We start from the raw sequence: 21,286 nt of genomic DNA, 5'->3' as shown, positions 1-21,286 counted from the left end.
CAAAATAAAAGCTCATTTTAATTTTACTAGATAAGTCAAGGAACATTTTATTTTCGGAGGACAACGCACTTAAGTGAAATTCTATACATGGTTCAAACAGCTAATTATGGTGTACGATGCACGTGCGCTGGGAGCCGCCACTTGAATGGCTCGAGGACATAATTAATAAAGTTGTAGTGTCTCTGACGCACTATACGAGACGCTCCACAGACAGAGGCGGCTTGGCCCCCTTCGAGAACAGGACTCCCGAAGACGATAATTATCAGAGGGCCATTGCGAGGGCCAAGCAGCGCGTACAAAATAGTTGACAGCCGAGCAAACAATAACAAGTGGATGTATGGGTGTGTGTGTATTTTGTTGTCCATGTTGTTGTTCCCTCTCCGTATTTATTTAATGTCACAGAGCAGCGCCACGCCGCGCAGTGTCCAGTGCTTTGGATTGAAGTCCGTCTCAAAATCAATGGAGCCCACGTACTTGAGGTCGGTGCGCTGTGGTTTCCTGTAGATCGGACACTCGTACAGCTTGGGATCCTTGCCGGCAGTCGTGTTGATGGCGTATATGTAGATAACCGGCATTTGTTCATAGAGCACCTTCATTTTGGACTCAATCAGCTTGCCGCTGCGGCGATCCAGCGAAGCGCCTGCAATAAAATTCAAGTAAGAAGCTAAACTTTAAGCCATACCTACAAATTCCACCTAATTGTGACAATGTAAATATGTTCATCCCATAAACTTGGCTTACACTCGCAGCACATGTGCTAGGGCCCACGCATGTTGATTTTCTTTTTATTAGCTGGGGGCCAAACTTATCGTCTTTTAATAGACAGACACAAAGCCTATAGAAGCCCCCAAGAGAAATGGCTTCACCTGGTCCACATCCTATACCGAGCTAACTTTTCTCCATGAATATATAAGTAAAAGTCCAAATTTAGGTGTGGCACGCTGCGTATACGTAATTTAATTTGTACGCTGCACTTGGAGTCTTGTTGACTTTCTCTTTGAATGCATTCCCTTTCTATTGCCATATTCGAAATTGGGTTATTGCGTCACGTAGCAGCCGTTAGAGACCCACTCGTTGGCACTTATCTATCTCCTCGGATAACAATGAAAAGCAATTGAAGGTATAAAGCTGGCAAATCCATTGAATACAAAATATGTGAGCTCAAGAAGTTTTCAGTAACCACATCAGAAAGGCTATTGATTGATGAATATTATTATTATGTAGCTTAACAATATTTATTTAATATATTAAGATTATTACATATTTAAATTTTTAAATAAATATATAAATGTCGAGGAAATATATGTATAGACCAGAAAAACCTTTTGACAAAAAAATAAAAAGGCAACTTTAGCATATTTTAAATATTATATATAAAATATGTGACAAATATGCAAAACAGTTTCGTTTAGCTGCGCACTTGGAGCTTCCACGAATTCTGGTGTTCCATTGCCACAGCTAATCAAGAGCTGACCACAACAAAGATCTGCAGGATGGAGCACACCACATGCAAATTATGCCTTTAACGTTCAAATTATCACACACAGAGGTAGACGGGTGCAGGGGAGGAAAAAGAGAAACCGCACAAACAAGCCAGGTCCAATTTGTCGGGTCAACAAAGGGGCATGAACCTAGACCAACGAGCAAGGACTAAGGACTAAGGAAAACATCTGAATATGGCTATTGCGGTTAGATTATATGCAATATATACAAATATAAGGGAGACACTGAATGCGAACTAGCAATTGGCAGCGGTCTAGCACTTGAGTTGAAAGAAGTTGAGGTAGGGCAGGCAGTACTGGCACCGGCGATGTACTCACCTTCTAGAAACAGTCCGTGCACGTATACACCCTCTGTGGGATACTCGGTAATGTCCTCCTTGTTGTAGCGCGTTATTTGATTCTGCAGCACAACAGAGTCGAGGGCCCAACCTTTGTGCGCTCGTGTTACCTCCTGACAATTTCAGCCATCACACGCGACGTATACGCAATGCCAGAGCAGCAGGAGCAGCAGCAGCAGTAGAAGCAGTTCGATAAGCACCACAAATTGTTGCATGAGAAATACAAATAATTGCACGGATGTGTGAATAGCTTGACATATATAAAATATCAATAAATTGCTAGAAAAATAATATGCTTATGATGAGAATGTTGGGTATTTATAGTTGTTGATAATCATAGTTTACAAAATGCACGTGTATATTCTATATAAGTATTATATAATTGGTATCTGTACTTAAGTTAACTTAGTAAACTTCTTTTATATCTTCCTTAGAATTTCATAATTTTGTATACATTCAAAATCGAAAGCCGATTCATACTCAAGATCCCTTACAGGGTATTACAAAATGGACATCTTTTAAATATCTAAAACACGTTTTTATACTGAAATTTTTATCATTTCCCTTGGGTAGCACACTATTTAGCAACGCATGCGTTAATTATTCACAGTAATTCCCAGCGACGAGGGACATTTTATAATCCAGCTTAAGAGAAAATCTAACCTTGATCTCTAAACTCGCTTTGAGATATATACAATTTTCACTTGGTCGTTATTCAAGAGTTTTCTCTAATTCCGTTGGCATAACAAATACTCACTTGCCGCATCGCGGTCAGGAAGCCTTGTGGATTAAAGAAGCCCGTCATCCAGAACACCTTTTTATGTTGACAAATTTACGCAGAATGAAAAGAAAGAGTTAAGGCGAAAATAGAGTGGGCGTTTCAGCAGAATGTATTAAGCAATTAGCGTGTCTGCCTGCCAAGTTTTTTTTCTGTTGGCTTATGTCAGGCGTCTGGGACAGGTTGACAGGCGAATGCGAGAGTATGAGGTGCTTACCCTTGGACGATCCGTCGAAATCCAGGTACGAAATTGGGCATTGCGCTCCAGCAGCTCAGTGTACCAAAAGCCGAGCGTTGTAGACTCCCAGGATATCTAAAGAATGAAAGTGACATTGACATTGGCACATATTAAGAAAGTATTGAGCTCGCAGGACTTTATTGACTAAGGTTATAAGATTATAAATTTGGCATAATGCGTTAACGTGCTAACATGTATGGTATCTAATGACCGAAGCCTTTGCTTATCTTGATGTTCATGGCATGACAGAACTCCTCCATGTCTTTCAATGCTTTCAACTGAGATTCCCGGGTAGAATGCTTGGGCAGCTTACTCTCAGTCCGTGGATGGTACATTTCGCTAGTCTTCTTGCCTTTCGTTATTGTAAATTCAGCCATATGGAACAGCTTTCGTTTCATTTCAAACGTCATCTCCTGCTTCGGCTGACCCATAATTAGTTCATCAGAGAAATCATCCCCATTGTCGCTCGATGACATGGCCAACCCGAAAGTATTCATTTTCCCTTGAGTGTATTTGAGTCGATCCATCAACGATTTCGAGTCAATTGGAGAGTCTTTCTTAATATACGGAGTGCCTGCATTTGTAACTTTAACAAATCCATAATCGCGCACCTCCAATGGAATGTGAGAAGTTGCATTCACATTGTTGGAGTCAAAGCCTAGACTTTTTCGCGGCTTGAATGTAGCCTTAGGACGTGAACTCCTCAACATGATGGCCAATCGAGTCTTCTTATATTCTTATGAATATATCAATGCCTTAAGTGCGCTTATATAAGTCGTTTTATATATATTTTTTTTAACTGTTCTTTCTCGAATTGTGTATGAATTTGTTATAATGTGTGTGTTGTGTGATGTTGATGCCGTTCGAGTGTTTTTTGTTGTCAGCTGAGGTTGGTAATACAACGCTTGCTTTTCGGTTGTCATTTGATAATCAAAGTATTTGCTTAAAATTTTAAATGAATTTGTACTATAAAGTGATTAGAAGTCGTATTTCATTTTGAAAGCGATGTAATTCTATCAGTGAATGAAATAAATAAATATTTTACCTGCAAAAACTCTTTATATAATTTCTGCATCATAAATTGACATAAATTCGATATTTCGAACAGACAACTCGCAAGATAAATCGTTAATGATCTTGCATGACTATCATAAAAGAATAGCGGGACTTATCTGCTTTGTTTCAAATACCCAATTGAGTTGGCCAATAATTATTATTTATACCCCAAAAATAAAACTGAACGAAAATACAAAAAATAAACTCATCGTCTGCCCTTGTCTTGGCCCGCGTGTCAATTAAAGAAGGTGTGCCGGGGCGTTAAACGTTTACACGCATAAATTTTGCATACCCGAATCCCAACCCTCAAAATCAATCAAACTTTTATAAGCGGCAATTGAAAACGCGCCAACAATTTGGCATTCCCAGCCAGCAGAGGTTCTTTATATACATACTTATATATGAATATATATGTAGTACATAAGCATACTATATAAAAGCAGCCCAGTTTCGGGACCAAATTTGTGTTTGTGGGCCGATAAAAATCTCGTGAGACAAAAAATAAAAAAAAAAGGGGAGGAGAAAAGCAAAAACCAAGGTGGGCTGAGATTACTTTAGGCCACGTTTCGCTGTGGGGGACCCGTTCGTACGCACATAAAGAGGCTACAGCTGGCCAGCACCTAAGAGACCATAAAATTTGCCACAGTTAAGGGCAAAGCAAATGCTAGTGCGTAAAATCTGCTCTAATTTCACACGCAGACATGCACACGCTCACCTTCATCCAGGTCTCCGGGATGCGGGCGTCGTACATGGCGTCCAGCGACTCCTTCAGTGCCGGACTCATCACAATGGTACCATCAATGGCCAGCTTCAGATCGCAGAGGCACGTGTGGACGCGCTTGATGACGCGTTGCATGCGATCGATTTCCTGCCTAAAAACGTATACAAATAGGTTAATCACACCGAGTCTAGGCAGAGACCACTGCCCCCGCCGCCTCCTCCCCTTCACGGGCATCGTTGATTCACCTGAGAAAGATGTTCATTGGCAGCAGGATGCCCATGCGTGTCAGATTCTCACGCACCTCGTACGCATTGTACTGGGCGGGTAGCTTGCGCAGCATATCCTCGGCCAGTTGATAGACGATACTCTCACGAGTCTCGCCGCCTCCCCCGCCGCCCTCCTTGGGCTGGACACTCAGGATGGTGTCAAGTATGCCTGCAAAGTGTTAAGTGAAAAGATGCAATTATAGACTGTGTAATACTCTGTAAAATCAGCTATATTTAAAATGCACCTATCCTATATACCCTGTACACACACTATAGGTACAAAGCGTCGTCTGTTTGTCGCTTATGCGAATTCGTGGTTGCCGATTGGTTACACCTTGTGGACTCCGGAAATAGAATCAGCCACAAAAACCTCAACTAAAACGTATATAATTCATTTATTGGTTGGTCGCAGCCAACACCATACACACACACACACGCACACACACAGTCATGCTCAAATGCAAATTGTGTATTAAATCAGAAGCATTTATCTTATTTATTGACTGGCTTACAAAGCTCTGACGTCATACGGCTAATTAATAGGCCTTCAGATGTAAATGGTTAAATAAAAAGGAACCAGAAAGTGTTCGACTAGAGAATACCCTGGGCACAATAACAGTGTACTATTATATTACTATACCTAGGTTGTATTTTATAATTAGTTCTTACAATTCAAGATTCAGAAACATTTTCAGTTCACGCCTTAAATCACACCTATATATTGAAATATAATTAAATAGATAACAAAGCGCTTTCATTTAATTTTCCTTTCCCCAAAAAACATTTCAATTTGTTCGTCCTTCAGTGAGCTGTGTCATTGACCTGGACACAGAAATTCAACAATTGTTTCAATTGAGCGAAATGGCAAATAATCGAAAAACCAAAACCAAAACCGAGAAAAAAATTAAATTTGAGCTCACCTTTGGCCGAGTTAATCTGGTACGTGATGTCAGCATTTGAATGTAATCCAAACACCTCGGGCGTGTCGTAGGCGGGCAGACTATTGATGTAATCGATGAAGCCCTGCAGGCTCTTCGTATTGGGCACCTTGTAGCCCTTGTAGAACTCAAAGGTGTTGGACAGCAGTTGCTCGCAGAACCACACCGAGGTGAACGTGGTCAGCAGGCGTTTGTCGAAGTCATCTGTGACTCGGCCACCATACTGCACCTCGCCAATCATGTAGACCAGCGTTTGCCACGAGACGCCCTTCTTGGGATCCATTTCGTCCAAATGGTTCTGTATGAACTGCACGCTGGCTGCAAAGTCCGCCTGATTGAATTCATAAGGTATATTCCAGCCGAGCGGGCCGAATTTGCGCCGCTCCTGGACAATGGTGTGCAGAAAGGCAACGGTATACAGCAGAGAGGGCCACTGGGTGGCTGAGGTGTAGTCCAAAAAGTCCTGGGTAAACGACTGCGAAAGAAAAATAAGGGGAAAGGAGTTAACAGAATACACTCTTAGAAATTTCTTAGGCAAAAGAAATAACTGCAAATTTTATATATAGATATAGATTAAATTATGATGCAAAATATTACTATAAATGTTCTAGTTATAAAAATATATTATAAAATGAAATAGAGTTCTTTCTGTGTTATTAGACACACCCACCTGATAGCTGCGCTTCAGACTGGCTCGAATGCCCTGTGGGGGCTCATTGGTAAACTTGAGCGCCATCTGGAGCAGGCCAATGGGAAATTCGGAGTGCGGCTCTGTCGTGACCCACATGCGGAAGGTGTCATCAATGTGCTCCGTCTCCACCAGCATATCGATGACCTCCGAGCAGAACGGCAGCGATAGATGCACATTTTGCAGCAAGACCCAGCCGCCATGGGCCATTGACTCCATGATCATTTTGCGTGCATGATACTCCTGGCCCTGACCCATGGAAACGCACTTGAGAGCTGGTGAGAGAGAGAGAGAGAAGCATAAAGTGAAAAGGTTTAATGGAATGCCCTATCCCACATACTAATGCCCTTCTGCTTGGCCAATGCACCGATTTGGGTCGTCGGATCTGAGCCAATGGACAGCAGGCAGACGAAGGGCGTACGTGGCTCGGATTCAGCCCAGGTTGCCTCCAAATCCAAGATTTGCATCTCACTGTACTCAGGCCCCAAAGACTCTGTAGTGACAAAGAATTAGCACTGCCTGCATTACAATTACCATTCTAGCTCACCCTCTATATACTTCTTAGCCTGGGATATTGTGCGATCCGGGCACCAGGACCGTATTAGCAACAGCTTGCGGAAGCTATCCAGTACGGAGTTATAGCCGCAGGGTATTTCCTCGTTCTCCGGCTTTTCACACTCATACCAACTGCGCCAGTCGCGCTCGTTCAGCTCGATGATCTGCAGCACTGTCGAGAAGGTCTCCAGCTTGCTAATCTCCACAAGATTCAGCCAGGTAATGTCCAATATCCAGCGGAACGGCTTGGGCGTCACAGCGTTCAAATCAAGCGAAGCACCGCCTTTAATGAAAGTTAAGAACTCTTCATGGCTGATATTCCCATTGTGGTAGTCAATCTTGATGGCCAGCATCAGGGTGAAGAGCTGCTTGTGCCGCTCGTACAGACTGCGATTGGTGAACTTGTAGACCTCGTAGGTGAGGTAGCGCAGGATAATGTTAATGCGCTCCTCGGTGACGCTTGACTTGGTTGACTTGGTGATGGAGTTGTTGAAAATGACGAGGAACTGCTTGAGGGAGTTCTGGTACATGGCATTCACATTGCTCATCTCGACAATGAGAAAGTACAGAATGGAGCCCCGCTTGGCCACCGCTCGGAACTCCTCGCGTGCCTTCATTATCTTGCGTTCGGTTACCTCGGAGATCTTTAGCTTCTGGTTGACCTCCTCTGCCGTGGTTTTGGTCACACGCAGCACCTCGATGAGCGCCTCATCGTCCACTAGGGAGCCTTGCGAGGAGCTCAGGCGCAGTAAGAGGTTCGCTTCGAGCTCCTTCATGTTGCGCTGATTTTGCATGACCGTCTCAAAGAGAGCCACGCGCTCGGCTTCCAAGTCGGATTTCTCCATTAGGATGACGCGCCCCAGCAGCTGATCTTCCAGGCCACGCATGGTTACGGTGAAATCGATGATTGACGTCTTGGCGCTGACCTCTGGACTGAATGCCGGATTGGGCAGCTTGGTGGTTATATAGAGCATGAAGCCAGGCATCACATCGCACTCCTTATCGCCCACCAACACCTTTTCAATGCTGCCAGACTTGATGAAGTTCTTCTCTAGCACATTGTCGATGACCGGATCCAGATCGATGCCCACATCCTCTATAAGCAACGGTCTGCCCAGGGATAGCGAGTCCTCCAGATGTGTGCGAAAGTATTTGTGATTCAGCGAGGTTATCTGAAGCTCATTGCGATCCTCCTTGCACTTGATCCAGATCTTGCCCTGTGTCTGAGGATCCACCAACAGCGGATAGCTACTCGACTTGGTCGCAATGAGCGCATTCTGCACGGATAAATCATCATTGGGCAGACCCTGGAGCGTCCACTCGGATACCGTCGAGGAGTCCACCAGCATATTGATGATGTTGAGGCCTGTGGTAAACGGAATGCTTTTCTGCTTGAGTATGCCCATCCACGTCCTGATCAGATTAGCTCGGAATTCCTGGTTGTATGGCCCGCAATAAGATAGAAATCCGGTGGCTAGGAGCACGTCGCCCACCAGCTTGCCTAGCTGTATTTTGAATTCTTTGCTCTGGTTGGTCCAGCGATGCTTCTCATCCGACAGGCCATTGATGAGCGCCGTAGCTGCCGTCATCTTGCGCAGACAGACATTGGCTGCATCCATGAGGCGTTGCTTCTCGCCTACGGCCTTGTCGTACTGATCCTTGACCGCCTGTAGCGCCTCCTCGCGCTCCCGCAGCTGCTCCTCGGCTCCAGCCAGATCGTCCATGGCAAGCTGTGGTAAAGTATTTACGAATTACGAGCTCTAGCTTTTTGTTTACCTAAAGTACCTTAAGGCGCGCCTCCTGCAGCGTGAGATTCGCCTTCAGGGGCAGCACTTCCTTGTTGACGCTGTGGAAGAAGCCCATTGCCTTGGTCCAGGACAGCAGACCCGCAACGTCTCCACACACACGTCGAGCCATGTCCATGTTATAGTCCTCCATGCGGAAGTAGGGCTGTAGCAGATCTATCATCTCATCGTTAATGGTATCCTTGGGGTAGTTTTGCAGTTGCAGCAGAAACGTGGCACTGGCCATCATCTAGATGCAATCAGAGAATAGCCTGGAGTGGAAATTAGTGGACAAGCAGAACTGACTGACCTTTAGGGACTCCTGCCAGGAGGGTTTTGGACACGGTGTGCCCGAGTCGGGTATACAGGGGTGCAGCTTGCGTTTAAACAGGATGAGCACGCAGTCCATGATGCGCATTATAAGATGCGGCGGACGACCTAACTTACGCACGGTGGCTATGTGAGCTGGCTTGATGGTATTCAGCGCATTCTCAGCCTCCTCTAAGGCAGGCTTCGCTGCCTCAAGCTTCTCCTCGGCCAAGGCCTTCTCGTTGGCAATGCAGGCAACGAGAGCCTCCGCCTTGTCCTTGACGATGAGCACCTGATTCTTGACTATCTCCGCTTGCATGGCACGCTCAGTGACCTCGACTAACACAGATTCGGCGTTCTTGGAGGCTTCGACTAGCTCTTCCTCCATGACGACCAGATCTTTTTTTAGAATCTCAACCGAGGCGGAGGCCTCTTTCAGTTTCTCCAAACCCGTATCCATCTTCTCCACACCATCGCGCAGCTCTTGCTGCTTGAGCTGGTAAATGTTTTTATAGCCGGCAATGAAGTTCAGATAAGACTTGGGTGTCACGTGAGTGGCGCGACGGAAACGCTGGAAATATTCGTGCGATGTTTCCGCAACAATGTCCTGAATGGAGCCGAGCGCATTAACCAGCTCTTCCTTAACGGCCGGTGTACACTCAATCTCGAAGTGGCTGAGAAAGTGTCTGGCAACCGAGACCAATGCGTCCTTGGGCCACGGATGCAGCCAATCGATGGTGCAGCCGGAGACCAAGGCGGGAAAGCGCTGCACCCGCGATCTAAATGTCTCTCCCACAGGTGAGAAACAAAAAGCTACGTGCAAATTTGTGCAGGTGCGCGCCAAAAAGAAATCCATCACACTCTCCGGGGTCGCTGTTTTGCGTTGATTCTCGCGTTTCATGACCGGCGTCAATTCCTGCACGATTTCGGCCTGCTCATCGCGCGAGAAGAGATTGGATATGACGCCGCTCGAGAGTATGTTATTGAGATACTCAAGGAAACCTTCCTCTTTAATATCCATATCGGTGAAGAGAAAGGTTGTGCCCTTGCCCTGAACGCCGCAGGTGCGATAGAGCAGCTTTAGGTCCTCTAAAAAGTTGGCCACATTGTACGAACGCGTCAACGCAATTTGGAATGTCTTGTAGCCGGCAATGAAGGATGCCAATTTCGTCAGCGACTGTTTTCCAGAACCTCCGACCCCGACTAGCATAACGTTGCCTCTCGGATGCCGAATGATGCGGGAGATCTTCACCAAATGCAGCATTGCATCTGGGAAGAAAACCAAATCCATTCCGGAGCCTCGCACCATCTCATTGAATTGGGCGAGAAACATAACGAGACGCTCGCGTAGCGCTTCATACGAGTTATGAGAGTTCACCGGTTCATAGACCTTGGGTAATTCCATATCAGTGTCCTCGCCCTCCTCGCCAGTCGGCTCGGGGGCATCCCGCATGAAATCCACAAATACCGGATTCGGTATTATCATTTGGGAATGGGACTCACCCAGCTCCTCGCGCACTAGCGCTGCCAACTCTGAGCCGAACCACTCCTTGTCCTGGAATGTGGTAAAACGATCGGCAAATACACGCGTACACTCATGCTTCCACAATGACATGAGCACGCTCTCCGCGGTGATCACTGTGGATAAGGTGCCAACCATGCCCTGCCAGATGCGCGACAGATCGCGCAAACTAAAGACGTAGTGGAATTTCGCTGGCGTAGGCAATAGCTTTTCTCGTGTGCGCTGCCATAGATGCCGTGTCACCACTATCAATTTCTTGACCAGATTGCGAACCTCGGGCACAAAACCGCGCTTGGCGTTGTAGTGACCCTCACCGATAACGCGGAAGATCTTATCAATGGAATCGTTGTCGGGTATATTGCAATTAAATACACAAAATTGTCGCTTCAAACGGGATGGGATGTCATTGCGTCCACCGCCGGGCAGACCCATGGCCGCCACATATTGTACATCCACAATGGTGGTGAAATCGCCCGGCTTCTCCAGGCTATAGAAGCCCTTCATGTCCATCGACTGTCGCACAATCTCGTTGGTTATCTGATCGCCCCACTCATTGATCTCGGGCAAATTAATGTCGTCAATGAAGACGATCAACTTACGACCACCGGGTGGCCCGAACGTAACACCAACTCGCTTCTCCACGTAGCTTTCGATTGTGCGCTGAAATTGATACGGACTGGTGGCCGATGAGAAATTGAATGACCTTCCCATATAGGTCTCAATGTTCATTTTCTTCATGAAGTTCTTCATGATGACGGTTTTGCCAGTGCCCTGTTCGCCGATGACCATCACGGCGCGCTCCTGATTGGCAATGGTGCCGATCAGATAGTCGATACGCACATTATCCACAATGGGCACCAGAATACTTAAATAGTCCGGTGTGGAAAGCTCCGGATACATGTAGGGTGTGACCAGCGTCTTCCACGACTGCCACACGCCCGTTGGAGAAACGAAAAAGTCAAATATTGTATTCTCATGGGCGCTACCCTTCGGGTAGTCCAACTGCGGAAACGTTTCCTTAACGAACAGATTCATTTTAACGCGATCTGTAGTCGAGAGATAACCCCCCAGGCCCCAGGCCAGCGCGAATACATACAAGCGGTGCAAATGCTCCGGCGTACAAGTGTCCTCCTTCTCCTCCACGGCGTTCTCCTCTGGAATTTCTGTCAAATTAAAACCAAGATCTCTCAATATCCACATATACAAATCCCACTCGGTACACAAAGACACACAAAGAGCACATATATATAGTACACAACTATGGGGAATCAGTGGGGAACACAGGCTTACATGGGGACTACTACATCATTGGACGTACACAGGATGGGAAGGAACAGCAAGTTGTTACAAATATTATCCAATGCCCGATAAGACAAGAGTCTCATATAGTATATCTAGATATACTAGATATACTCCAAGCGTAATCAAGGCTTGATTTCATTAACAAAAGCTTGCTTCCTTCCCAGAACAAACACATAGACTAATTTACTGGGTGCAATTAGGTTTAGTAGAGGAATTATTATGGATTTTACAGCTCCAGCTCAATACAAACACACAGAAGCGAGTTATCAGCAAAAAATTAATTTCAATAAGTTATGGTTATAGAATGTTAGCTCTACGAGAAAGGTTTTACACTTTACATTTATCTATTAGGAGATTACGAATTTTGTATACTTTACCGACAATCTGACTGCCAATTGATTGCCGTCGCACTTCTTCGTTATGTTTTTGTTGCTCAAGGCGCTTGGCCGCTGATGATTGAATCGTTTTGGATGGGTACAACTGCTATATGGGTTAAATTCGCTTCGGTATTGAACTTACCATCTTGACTCTCCTTGCTGGACAAGCTCACAGCCTGCTCATCCTCTTTTTTGGTTGGGATCAGTCCCTCCAATATAAACAGCATCTGCTGCACTATATTGCACTGCAGCACAGGCATTTGTAGCTTCACATTCTGTGCACCCCAGTTGTAGACCTCGACAAAGTTCTGATCGAAGAGCTGAGAGAAAATCGCCTTCTCGCCAGGAGCCCGATTTTTCAGCCAGGCCTGCACAACTAAGGTTTTGAGACTGTAAATATAGATTAAATTGATTGCCAGTAAATATCCTTACTAGGCCGCGAGTCTAAGCCGGAGGAGCTCATGTAAACCATGCCGTTGCGGGAAACCGTGGCCGGCGATGCATTATCAATGTTGTGTGGCTCAAAAATGATCTTAACCGTGGGCGCCATGGTCAGTCGATCGCCATTGGCCAGTGTCAGGGTCTTGTTGTCGTCCAGCACAGAGTTCAAATTTTCTATCCAAATACTGTCCACGGGACCATCCAACACCAGCCAGACGTGCTCCCCAGCCTTCAGCTTGAGAGTTTTGCGCCACAGCGCCGAGAAGATGCCATCGGTCCAGTCATTCGTTGCCACATCGAGACGTCCGAACATCTGAGCCGCTGTTATAGCCTTCGGATTCATGCGCATCTCTCGATGATAATCGCCCATCTGCGTCATGGCTTTCATTAGCGTATGGATGCAGGTACTTTTGCCAGCCCCGCTCGGACCTAGGGTCATGATGCCGTGTCGCACATTCTGCGTCTCGTAAAGCTGTATTAGCTTTAGAACCCATGGAGGATGGTAGACCAGACTAGCCTCTTCCGTTTGCTGTAGTATGGCTGCTTCCAATTCAGGGTAGTTGGTCTTTTCGAGAGTCTGTTCGAATGGTAGATTTAATATGAAGTTTAGATTTAATAATATTTTACTTATAGCCAAATATGTGGCTCACCTGATTGGGAAACAAGTCCGACACCAGCGATATGAAGAGCGGCTCATCGTCGTCAATCAGCTTGGAGAGATTCATGTCGCGCAGGACCCGCATCACAATCGTACTCTCGCTATCCTTAGAGTTCCGGCGCTTGGCTGCGCCCAATGTGCGCAACACGGACAATATATTTCTCAGCCCGAAATCATAGTGAACTTGTTTGGTCAGCTGCTCCTCGCACAGCTTGTATAGAGTATAGAATTTGCGGGCCAGGGTGATGTTCTCCAAAAATCCACAACTAGCCAATTTCACTCTTATGATTATCTGTCTATCAGGCACCATCATGGCCACCGTGCGAAATTGAATTTTCAAGTTCTCCGGCAGCTCCTTGCGACCAGCATATCCAGGATTCTGTGGGTAAACATTTCAAATCGCTTTACACATGTTTCGATTGCTCTCTGCATGTGGACTGTAAATAAATAATAAATGCTTGCAAATATTGTGCACGAGTGTACCACATAGTCACTACGATGGGACCCCACACACAAGAGTGGATCCACTCGGCACCCTTTACCCTGGCACCCTGGCACCCTGTCACCTCAGCCATCGTACATAACTCAACCACCTGGCGGTGTATTTTGACGCATTTGGAAGCGACTCGCAAATATCAATAAGTTTATCAAATACAAATTGATTTATCTTACTCGCACTGTGCATGTGCTCCTCCCTCATTCACACAGTCAGTTACAGCGAGGCAGTAGCCAGCCAGCGAATAAAATACAGTTAGTGTGCGAGTGTTAGTGTGCCATTCACAATTTTACGGTGGAAATTTAAAAGGTGAGTTGCATGTGATATACATACATATATAGTTGCACAAATTAAAGTGGGTTGAAAGGTGCCTCAGGAAAATTTCATCAATATGTAAGCTGATGTGAAATAAATATGCAGAAGAGATAGTTAAATACAGACTAAGTAAAAGAACATAAAATTTACAAAGTGAATTGAATAATTTGTAAAATATATATTCCGAATCGAAAGATTTATTTTAAGTAAAATAAATTAAATTACAATAGAGAATCAAATTTAAATTAAATTGTATGCTTAAAAAACAAATATTCAGTAACAAGAATAAAACTTAAATAGAATAAAGGTAAAAACATAAAATTTACGAGTTAAATATCCAGTACTAGTAATAAAAAAAAGAAAAATATACATTTTTATAGTACCCAAAAATATTATTTATTTAGAAAGTAGATTTATATAATTAAATAAAAATAAAGAACAAATTAAAGAATTTATAAATATGATTCAATATTTCTTTACAAATGTATATAAAAATCTTAAATACGACTCTGAACTGCAAATTGGGGAAAACTTTTTGCTAGCAAATCCTTTCAAATTAATCGCAAGTAATTTCACACAAATGCCGGAAACATAATCTAGATAGGCAATCAACTTATTAGAACGTCGAAAACTGTCGCATGTTAACCAAAAGTAAGAACCCATTTGTCAATTTATGGGGACATTTGATACGGGCAGAAACTAGCAAAAAATGAAGGTAAATGAGAAGAAAATAAACCAATCGATTTTGTGGCACGCTAATCCAAATGTAAACATAGTCTATGTGTTGAATGTGGGCGGCGGTGAATTGGCAGGGTGTGGCAAGGTAGTTGCGACAACGTGCTATTGTGGGGTTGCCCATTATATTTCCTCTTTATTTCTGCATAGAAATAAGCAAAGTAGCCACAACAAAGGATTTAGCCAATAAACGGGAACAGCTAGCGCATGTGTGTGTGTGTGAGTGTGTGGATGTATTTATGTGTGCTCTGCTGTCATATAATGTTTCATTAGAATCAAAATGCAGTCCCAAAGGGGACGGCAACTGTTACATAAACGCGCCCAATAATTCAGTTGGGCAAATTAAAATTGCGCATACGACCCGAGTGCCCGGCATAAACAAAAACCTGTGCTAATGGCTGTGCGCGTGTGCGTGCAGCAGAGCTGGCCAGAGCAGAGCACAGCAGATTGTATAAGAGTGCGCCAGCTAATCGCATTACATATTGATAGTTGGCAGTGGGCTGATAATTAAAATGCGGCACTAGACAGCACTTTTTGGCTGCCTGTTAATAAGCCATTCATTCTCGCCTAAATGCCCGAAATAATCACATTTTATATGCGATGTCAGAGATGGGATGCTCAGCTATCTCTCTCTGTCTCTCCCTGGGTATGTGTGTGTAGCTGTCAATTTAATTATCGCTTAAGTTGAGTAAAATTTTACATGACTAATAACGCGGCATTGCAAAAAGCTGCTGGCACTTTGAACCCCTGACTTCCCCCTCGCCTTGCCCCACCTTCCATCCACCCGAGCAATTCGCCAAGCGACCTTAATGTTTTTGCTTTTTATGCTTTACTTTTTTCCAGGCTGGCGCTTCTTTATACAATTTTATAAAAATTTTATGTGTGTTTCGCAAAAACAGAGAGCGTATATGTATATTTATTAAATATCAATTTGACTTGAAAGCCTCGCGCTTGACGCAAATTTTTTTTGACCCGTTTATATTTTTGTGCATTGCATTTTTTGTCTGGCTTTTAAATTTGGCTTGACGGCAAAAGTACGTTGGACGTACGTACGAAATATGTATCCTCACATCGCATTTTCAAATTGTTCGATATTTACATATATTTACACTTCGCAATGTGTGGCATTCATTAATTAAAATATAACAAATTCAATTCAGAAATCGAAATTGAAGTTCGCTTGACTCACCAATTTATTAAAGCATAATATCTCACAATTTTTAAATAAATAAGAAATTAGCTCGACTTAATGATATCCCTTATACAACGTCCACTGTCTGTCGGGTATAATAAACATTTATATTAATATAGGAATTTATGCCTAATAAAGCTTTGCTGTTTATTGACCCCCGGGTCATTGTACATATTGTACAATGTACACACATGCTTAAAGGATAAAAAGAGCATTTTTAATCAAAAGAGTCTCATATGAGTTTCACACACCTACACACGCACACACTCTCACACACAGAAATTGCTACTAAGTATATTGAAATTAGCGTTAAGTACATTAGAGAAAATGGCAATTGCGACGAGCTGAGAGCGTGATAAAGTGCGCTAGTTGAATTAGCAGAGCCATTAACTAGGCACTTGGGGTATGCAATAAAATATGTTCATCTAGAGTCAACGGTTGCTTACCATGGTTATGAAGATGCCGAACTCGGGATTCATTTCGATGGTGTCGCCGTCTGTGAAGAGGAAAGTCTTCTTTTTCTCCTTCTTGGCGGTAAGGACAACGGCCACCTGTTGGGCCGCCACGGACAGCACGGGCAGCTCGATGCGATTGAATTCGTCGAAACAGCCCCAGCTGCCGGACTGTGCCAGACCTTTGTAGATACGACCCAGGCCCCTGCACAAAGGGAACAGCGAGAGCAGCGCGAAATTGAATGAGTTGTGGCGCAGCGATGTGGGCCGCATTTTAAGTGCCAGCTGTCTTTTGTTTGTAGTCCTGTCTTACCTGTAATCCATTTGATCGGAACAATTAAAAACGACAACATACTTGGCCAGCGTCTTGCCCATATCCTTCACAGTTTCCGTTTTGCCCGTGCCCGCCGGACCACACGGCGCTCCGCCCATGCTGAGTGTCAGCGCCTGGGCTAAGGTAATGTAGCAACTGGAAGTGGGCGTGAAAGAGGATTACTTATGGAAAGCCGTAGAAAATTGCATTTAAAATGCAAAAGTCTACAAATTAATATTCTTTTTCATTATCATTTCTTAGGAATATTTTCTATTATTTAAGTGCCAACGATTTCCTTAGAGACAGTTGGCAACTTAGCATAAAGACAAATTACGTTAACGCCGTACAACACTTGCCATTTAGCTTAAGCAGGTGCTGTCAGCCAAGAGCTAAGCTACGTATTCCCCTTGGCATTTCCCCCGCCACGATATCAAAGCAAGCGTGAAATTTACAATAACTCGCAAAGAACAAGGCCTCTATGCTTCGCATGATAAACAACGCAAAAGTCGGAGGCAGTGCAGAGACGGAAGTTCGAACAGAACGCTGATGTCAAAGACATAAACTCCAAATACCCTCTCAGACTGAAGATAATGATGTATTATTTAGATAATGTTTGCAATTTATAACAGTCGATATGGGTAAGAGCAGTAGGTCTATGATATATATGATATATGCATATGAATATGCTTTATAAATAATCCGTACTTTACTTTACCTAACTATATGAAATCATTAATTTACTTGTACAACAAATTAAGGTTTTTATTTTTATAGACTAGAGCTTTCATTAGATTGCTTTCAGCAGATTCGTGATGCCCTTTGAAAGTGTATTGGCCAAAAATTGCCTCGGGATGTTTGATGAAATATGCCGTCAGTTAGCTTTCCGGGAGTTCAGAGTGAAATGTTGCACGAGAACAGTTTAGGTGTCCAAAACTTTATTTATATTCTTCTAAGTGAAATTTATCTTTGCGAGCATGTCAACGACGTCGTCCTCGTCCTCGCCGCCGTCGCCCGGCTGCGTGGGCTGTCCGCCGTACACTAGCCCCGTTGAAAGGATTTCAATGTGGCCGCTGTTGCTGCCACTGTCTATTGCCATTGCGTATCGACTTTGAACTTGTTCAAGTGCCGACCAGCACTTGTTGGCCATGTTTGAGTTTTGTTTGGCCAGCGCAATTGGGCAACGCCAATGGCGAGGACTGTGCGGGGCGTGTGCCGTACGCCCGAAATGCCTCAATTGCTGGACTGCGTGAAAGTTTTTGCACGTGCCACGTGGAATGTAAATACAATAAATTAATTTATCGTAACTTCTGTTTCACAAACAATGAAGTTAAACTTGAAGTTCTTATGACATTGGCAATGAGACTGAAATTTAATTGCTGTTCCAAGGGAAAGTTTTACAACAAACTCGATTAGTTAGTTAGGCTAAATATTGACATTTGATATCTTACGATAGCGGCTTTAATAAGTTATATTAAATATATATAGAATATATAAATTATTCTGCAACTATATAAAGTCAACTCTGTCAAAAGCCATTTTCGTAGAGGGAGAGAAGTATTAGTAAAACTCCCTCCTTCTCACTGTCCCTCTCTATCCCACCCTTTGTTAAACCCTATGTGCGGTTTCACCAGACAGTTGCTCCATCCAAAAAGCGGATGACAGAATACAGTTTGTGCCATTAGCCAAAGCTTTTTTTAGTTAACTAAAGCTAAAATTAACTTAACCAAGCTGTCGACTTTATAACATTTTAAGAGCAACCATTTAATTCAATTTAAAAGGCAGCCATCTGAAGCGCTTAACGTGGTCACATAATTGCATTAAATAGTAACGATAAAGTTGTTGATGGGGAATGCATAAAATTATAAATAGGGCTTACCGATCTGTCAGGGGCGTTATCACTAGCCGATCTGTGCAACCCAGGTATTCGTTCTGGTAGGTGAATGTGACATCTGTGACAGATATCCAGGTCTTGTCCAAGTCCTCTTTAAAGTAAAAGCGGCATTGCTTTAGCCACTCGAAGTCATTTGAGGATTTGATGTTCATGCGACACTGTAAAGTAAACGACATATTTCAGCAGGGTATACCTAAGAGTCTGTACCTAAGAGTCTACCAGTATATCAAAAATATCCCGCTGATGCACATGGATGGTAATCAAGGTTTCGAAATTGGTTCTCTCGCGCTTGGACAGATTGCGAGTCGTCTGATCGATGAGCGTGTTGAGCATCTCAAGGAATTTGTTGTTCGTCTCGGACATGACCTTCCTCTCATGCCTGGCCTGCATCAGAGCCATTTCTGCATCGCGCGTCCAAATCATTTGTATGCCCAATAAACCAATCTGTGCCGGCACCTTCTCTAAGAAGCTCAACAACGTGAAATTCGGGTCGTTTATTGTCGCATAGGCTGTGCGTATGATGGAATGCAGTGACTGCTGTGCTGTGACCAGCAATTGAGTTAGCCATGTCTCGACCGAGCCCTCGGCTCGTATGGCTCGATCCAGCTGTATCATCTCGCCCTCGCTACTAATGATCGCCATCATCTTGTTGTACTCTACGTCATGGAACCTAAAATCAGGCATATTCAATCCCAAATAAATTTCCACTTGCACTTCAATTGTAATACTTGACGCATTTGGTGTTATCGAAGATGTTTAGCAAGTGATTCTGAATGGTATGCGAATCGGAGCCCTGGCCAAGTATCTCGAGCAGAGCTGGGTCCGAGACGAAGAAGAAACGCGGAAACATAATCCGCTTGCGTTCTAAATAACCGCTCAGGGATTTCTGCATAAGGAGGGCAATTAAAATAAATACATATTTTAATATTTGCTCGAATACAAGTTTTAAGGCTACATCCACGTCAGGCATTTGTATATTTATATAGGTAGTACCTGACATATTTCTAGCTGCTCCTGAAGATGTGGCAACAGCTGCTTGAGCAGATCATCGCCCACGCAGCAGGCCACCACGCCTGTTTTTAGAATTTTTTATTAAATTTTAAACATTTGTAATGTAATTATATTTTAGGAAAAGGCCACATTATAATGAGGAATTGAGTAGAATTTATATTAAAATATATAGCTTAAGCGGAAAAATATTGCAATCGACTTACCTGGAGTCTCGTGAGCGCGCTGCATTATCTTCTGCCAGGACTTGTCGATTTTGGAGAAGCGCTTCGCCTCCTTGGGCAGCTGCTTGGCTATGTCGCCGCCCACGAAGACCGCCTCGAGGTAGACCCACATGTTCTGTACAAGCAGCCAGCGTTCCAGTATTTCATTGGAATTGGACAGATCGTAGACCCATTGCTGGATTTGTTTGCGAAAGGGCGCATTATAGCGATTCGATAGCAATGAGCCGAGCACCATTAGACTATCCTCCAGCTGGCCAATGGTCTCGGCTGTTGTGTCACCGCGCAGCAGCAGCTCGCCGCGATTGTTGAAGCTCATGAATTGGAGCTCGTGCACAGACCACTCGTTGGTCACCTGCTTGAGCTTGGCCTCAATGTCCTTCTCCTTCATGGCGCTGATGCAAATATCCTCGATGTCCTCCTTGTGCTTGAGCAGCGGCGCCTCCAGTATGTTCTTAAGCGAGAAACCCTCCGAGTCGAACTCGAAGATGTAGCGAGTAACATCCATGATCCGTTGCCAATGGCGTGGCTTCATGGCTTTATTCGCCATCAACTCCAATAGTGGACACATGTCATTGAAATCGTCGATGGTCTTCTTCAGAGCATGGAAGGCGGGCCATTCCTTTAAGCCCTTGGGTAGCTTGCGACAACGGTTCTGGAACTCCATTAGCTCATTGTTAATCTCTTCAATGTCGACCTCGTTCCACGGTATGTCGTAGTAGCTGCTAACCCTATCAATCACATCATTGTATAGCTTGTAGAGTTTCTGCAGCAAATTGAGCTCCTTGCGTATCTGGCCCAGCTCTGGATAATCGGTTTGTGGCAGACCGAAGAGTTCCTCGCCGCTTTGGTACGTCTGCAGGCGGCGCCACATGCCCTCGAAACGATTCTGGAACAGTATCAGACGGTCGGAAGCCTCGCGCGGCGTTAGACCCGCCTGCATGGGTCCCGCTGTGCGATATTCCGTCACATAGGCAATCTTATCCTGCTTAAAGTTGTCTAGATTGCTGCGCAAGTCACCCTGGAACGCCGGCTGCATTTCCAAGAGTTTCACCTGCGCCTGCAGCGCCGCAGAGAGTAAATTCTGAAATGTTGTCCGCAAATTGTCCACCAAATCGAATTGTTCCCGTTCTACCTGCACCTCATAGCGGGTGAGCACATTGAAGGCTTCCTGAACATAGTAAAGAAAA

At 44.3% G+C, this 21,286-nt stretch overlaps 2 protein-coding genes and 1 long non-coding RNA gene across 6 annotated transcripts in view; 1 reads left to right on the top strand and 2 right to left on the bottom strand.

Annotated features, from left to right (window-relative positions):
• Positions 1 to 15: 15 nt before the first annotated feature.
• The window catches only part of Dhc1 (dynein axonemal heavy chain 1), a 30,249-nt gene continuing 8,978 nt past the window's right edge, over positions 16 to 21,286 (bottom strand). For 2 of the 4 annotated variants that reach the window (XM_089476631.1, XM_089476630.1), the window contains exons 15-37: positions 20,082 to 21,267; positions 19,861 to 19,940; positions 19,596 to 19,753; positions 19,087 to 19,537; positions 18,853 to 19,025; positions 16,977 to 17,132; positions 16,658 to 16,868; positions 13,466 to 13,852; positions 12,807 to 13,392; positions 12,517 to 12,750; positions 12,375 to 12,446; positions 9,175 to 11,858; positions 8,866 to 9,114; positions 7,073 to 8,810; positions 6,866 to 7,018; positions 6,508 to 6,800; positions 5,820 to 6,312; positions 4,879 to 5,068; positions 4,628 to 4,784; positions 2,836 to 2,931; positions 2,598 to 2,654; positions 1,821 to 1,953; positions 16 to 640 (exon numbers count right to left, since the gene is read on the bottom strand). In XM_089476631.1, coding sequence (XP_089332757.1) covers positions 387 to 640; positions 1,821 to 1,953; positions 2,598 to 2,654; positions 2,836 to 2,931; positions 4,628 to 4,784; positions 4,879 to 5,068; positions 5,820 to 6,312; positions 6,508 to 6,800; positions 6,866 to 7,018; positions 7,073 to 8,810; positions 8,866 to 9,114; positions 9,175 to 11,858; positions 12,375 to 12,446; positions 12,517 to 12,750; positions 12,807 to 13,392; positions 13,466 to 13,852; positions 16,658 to 16,868; positions 16,977 to 17,132; positions 18,853 to 19,025; positions 19,087 to 19,537; positions 19,596 to 19,753; positions 19,861 to 19,940; positions 20,082 to 21,267 — 10,191 coding nt within the window. In that variant the 3' untranslated portion in view covers positions 16 to 386. The remainder of the gene's footprint in view (positions 641 to 1,820; positions 1,954 to 2,597; positions 2,655 to 2,835; positions 2,932 to 4,627; positions 4,785 to 4,878; positions 5,069 to 5,819; positions 6,313 to 6,507; positions 6,801 to 6,865; positions 7,019 to 7,072; positions 8,811 to 8,865; positions 9,115 to 9,174; positions 11,859 to 12,374; positions 12,447 to 12,516; positions 12,751 to 12,806; positions 13,393 to 13,465; positions 13,853 to 16,657; positions 16,869 to 16,976; positions 17,133 to 18,852; positions 19,026 to 19,086; positions 19,538 to 19,595; positions 19,754 to 19,860; positions 19,941 to 20,081; positions 21,268 to 21,286) is intronic. The other 2 variants (XM_089476632.1, XM_018018830.2) reach the window with 1 other exon arrangement.
• LOC149270705 (uncharacterized) lies at positions 225 to 771 on the top strand. The gene is made up of 2 exons (XR_016271697.1): positions 225 to 341; positions 403 to 771. It is a non-coding gene; the product is annotated as an uncharacterized LOC149270705 (long non-coding RNA).
• I-t (inhibitor-t) lies at positions 2,967 to 3,789 on the bottom strand. The gene has a single exon (XM_018018853.2). The coding sequence runs from the start codon at positions 3,564 to 3,566 to the stop codon at positions 3,060 to 3,062; it is 507 nt and encodes a 168-aa protein (XP_017874342.1). The 5' UTR covers positions 3,567 to 3,789; the 3' UTR covers positions 2,967 to 3,059.

Source organism: Drosophila arizonae, chromosome 2, assembly GCF_054131065.1.
Source record: "Drosophila arizonae isolate 15081-1271.41 chromosome 2, UAZ_ARI_1.0, whole genome shotgun sequence".
Taxonomy (NCBI): Eukaryota; Metazoa; Arthropoda; class Insecta; order Diptera; family Drosophilidae; genus Drosophila; species Drosophila arizonae.
Note: the sequence above shows the minus strand (reverse complement) of the source record. Positions and strands in the feature narration are given on the sequence as shown.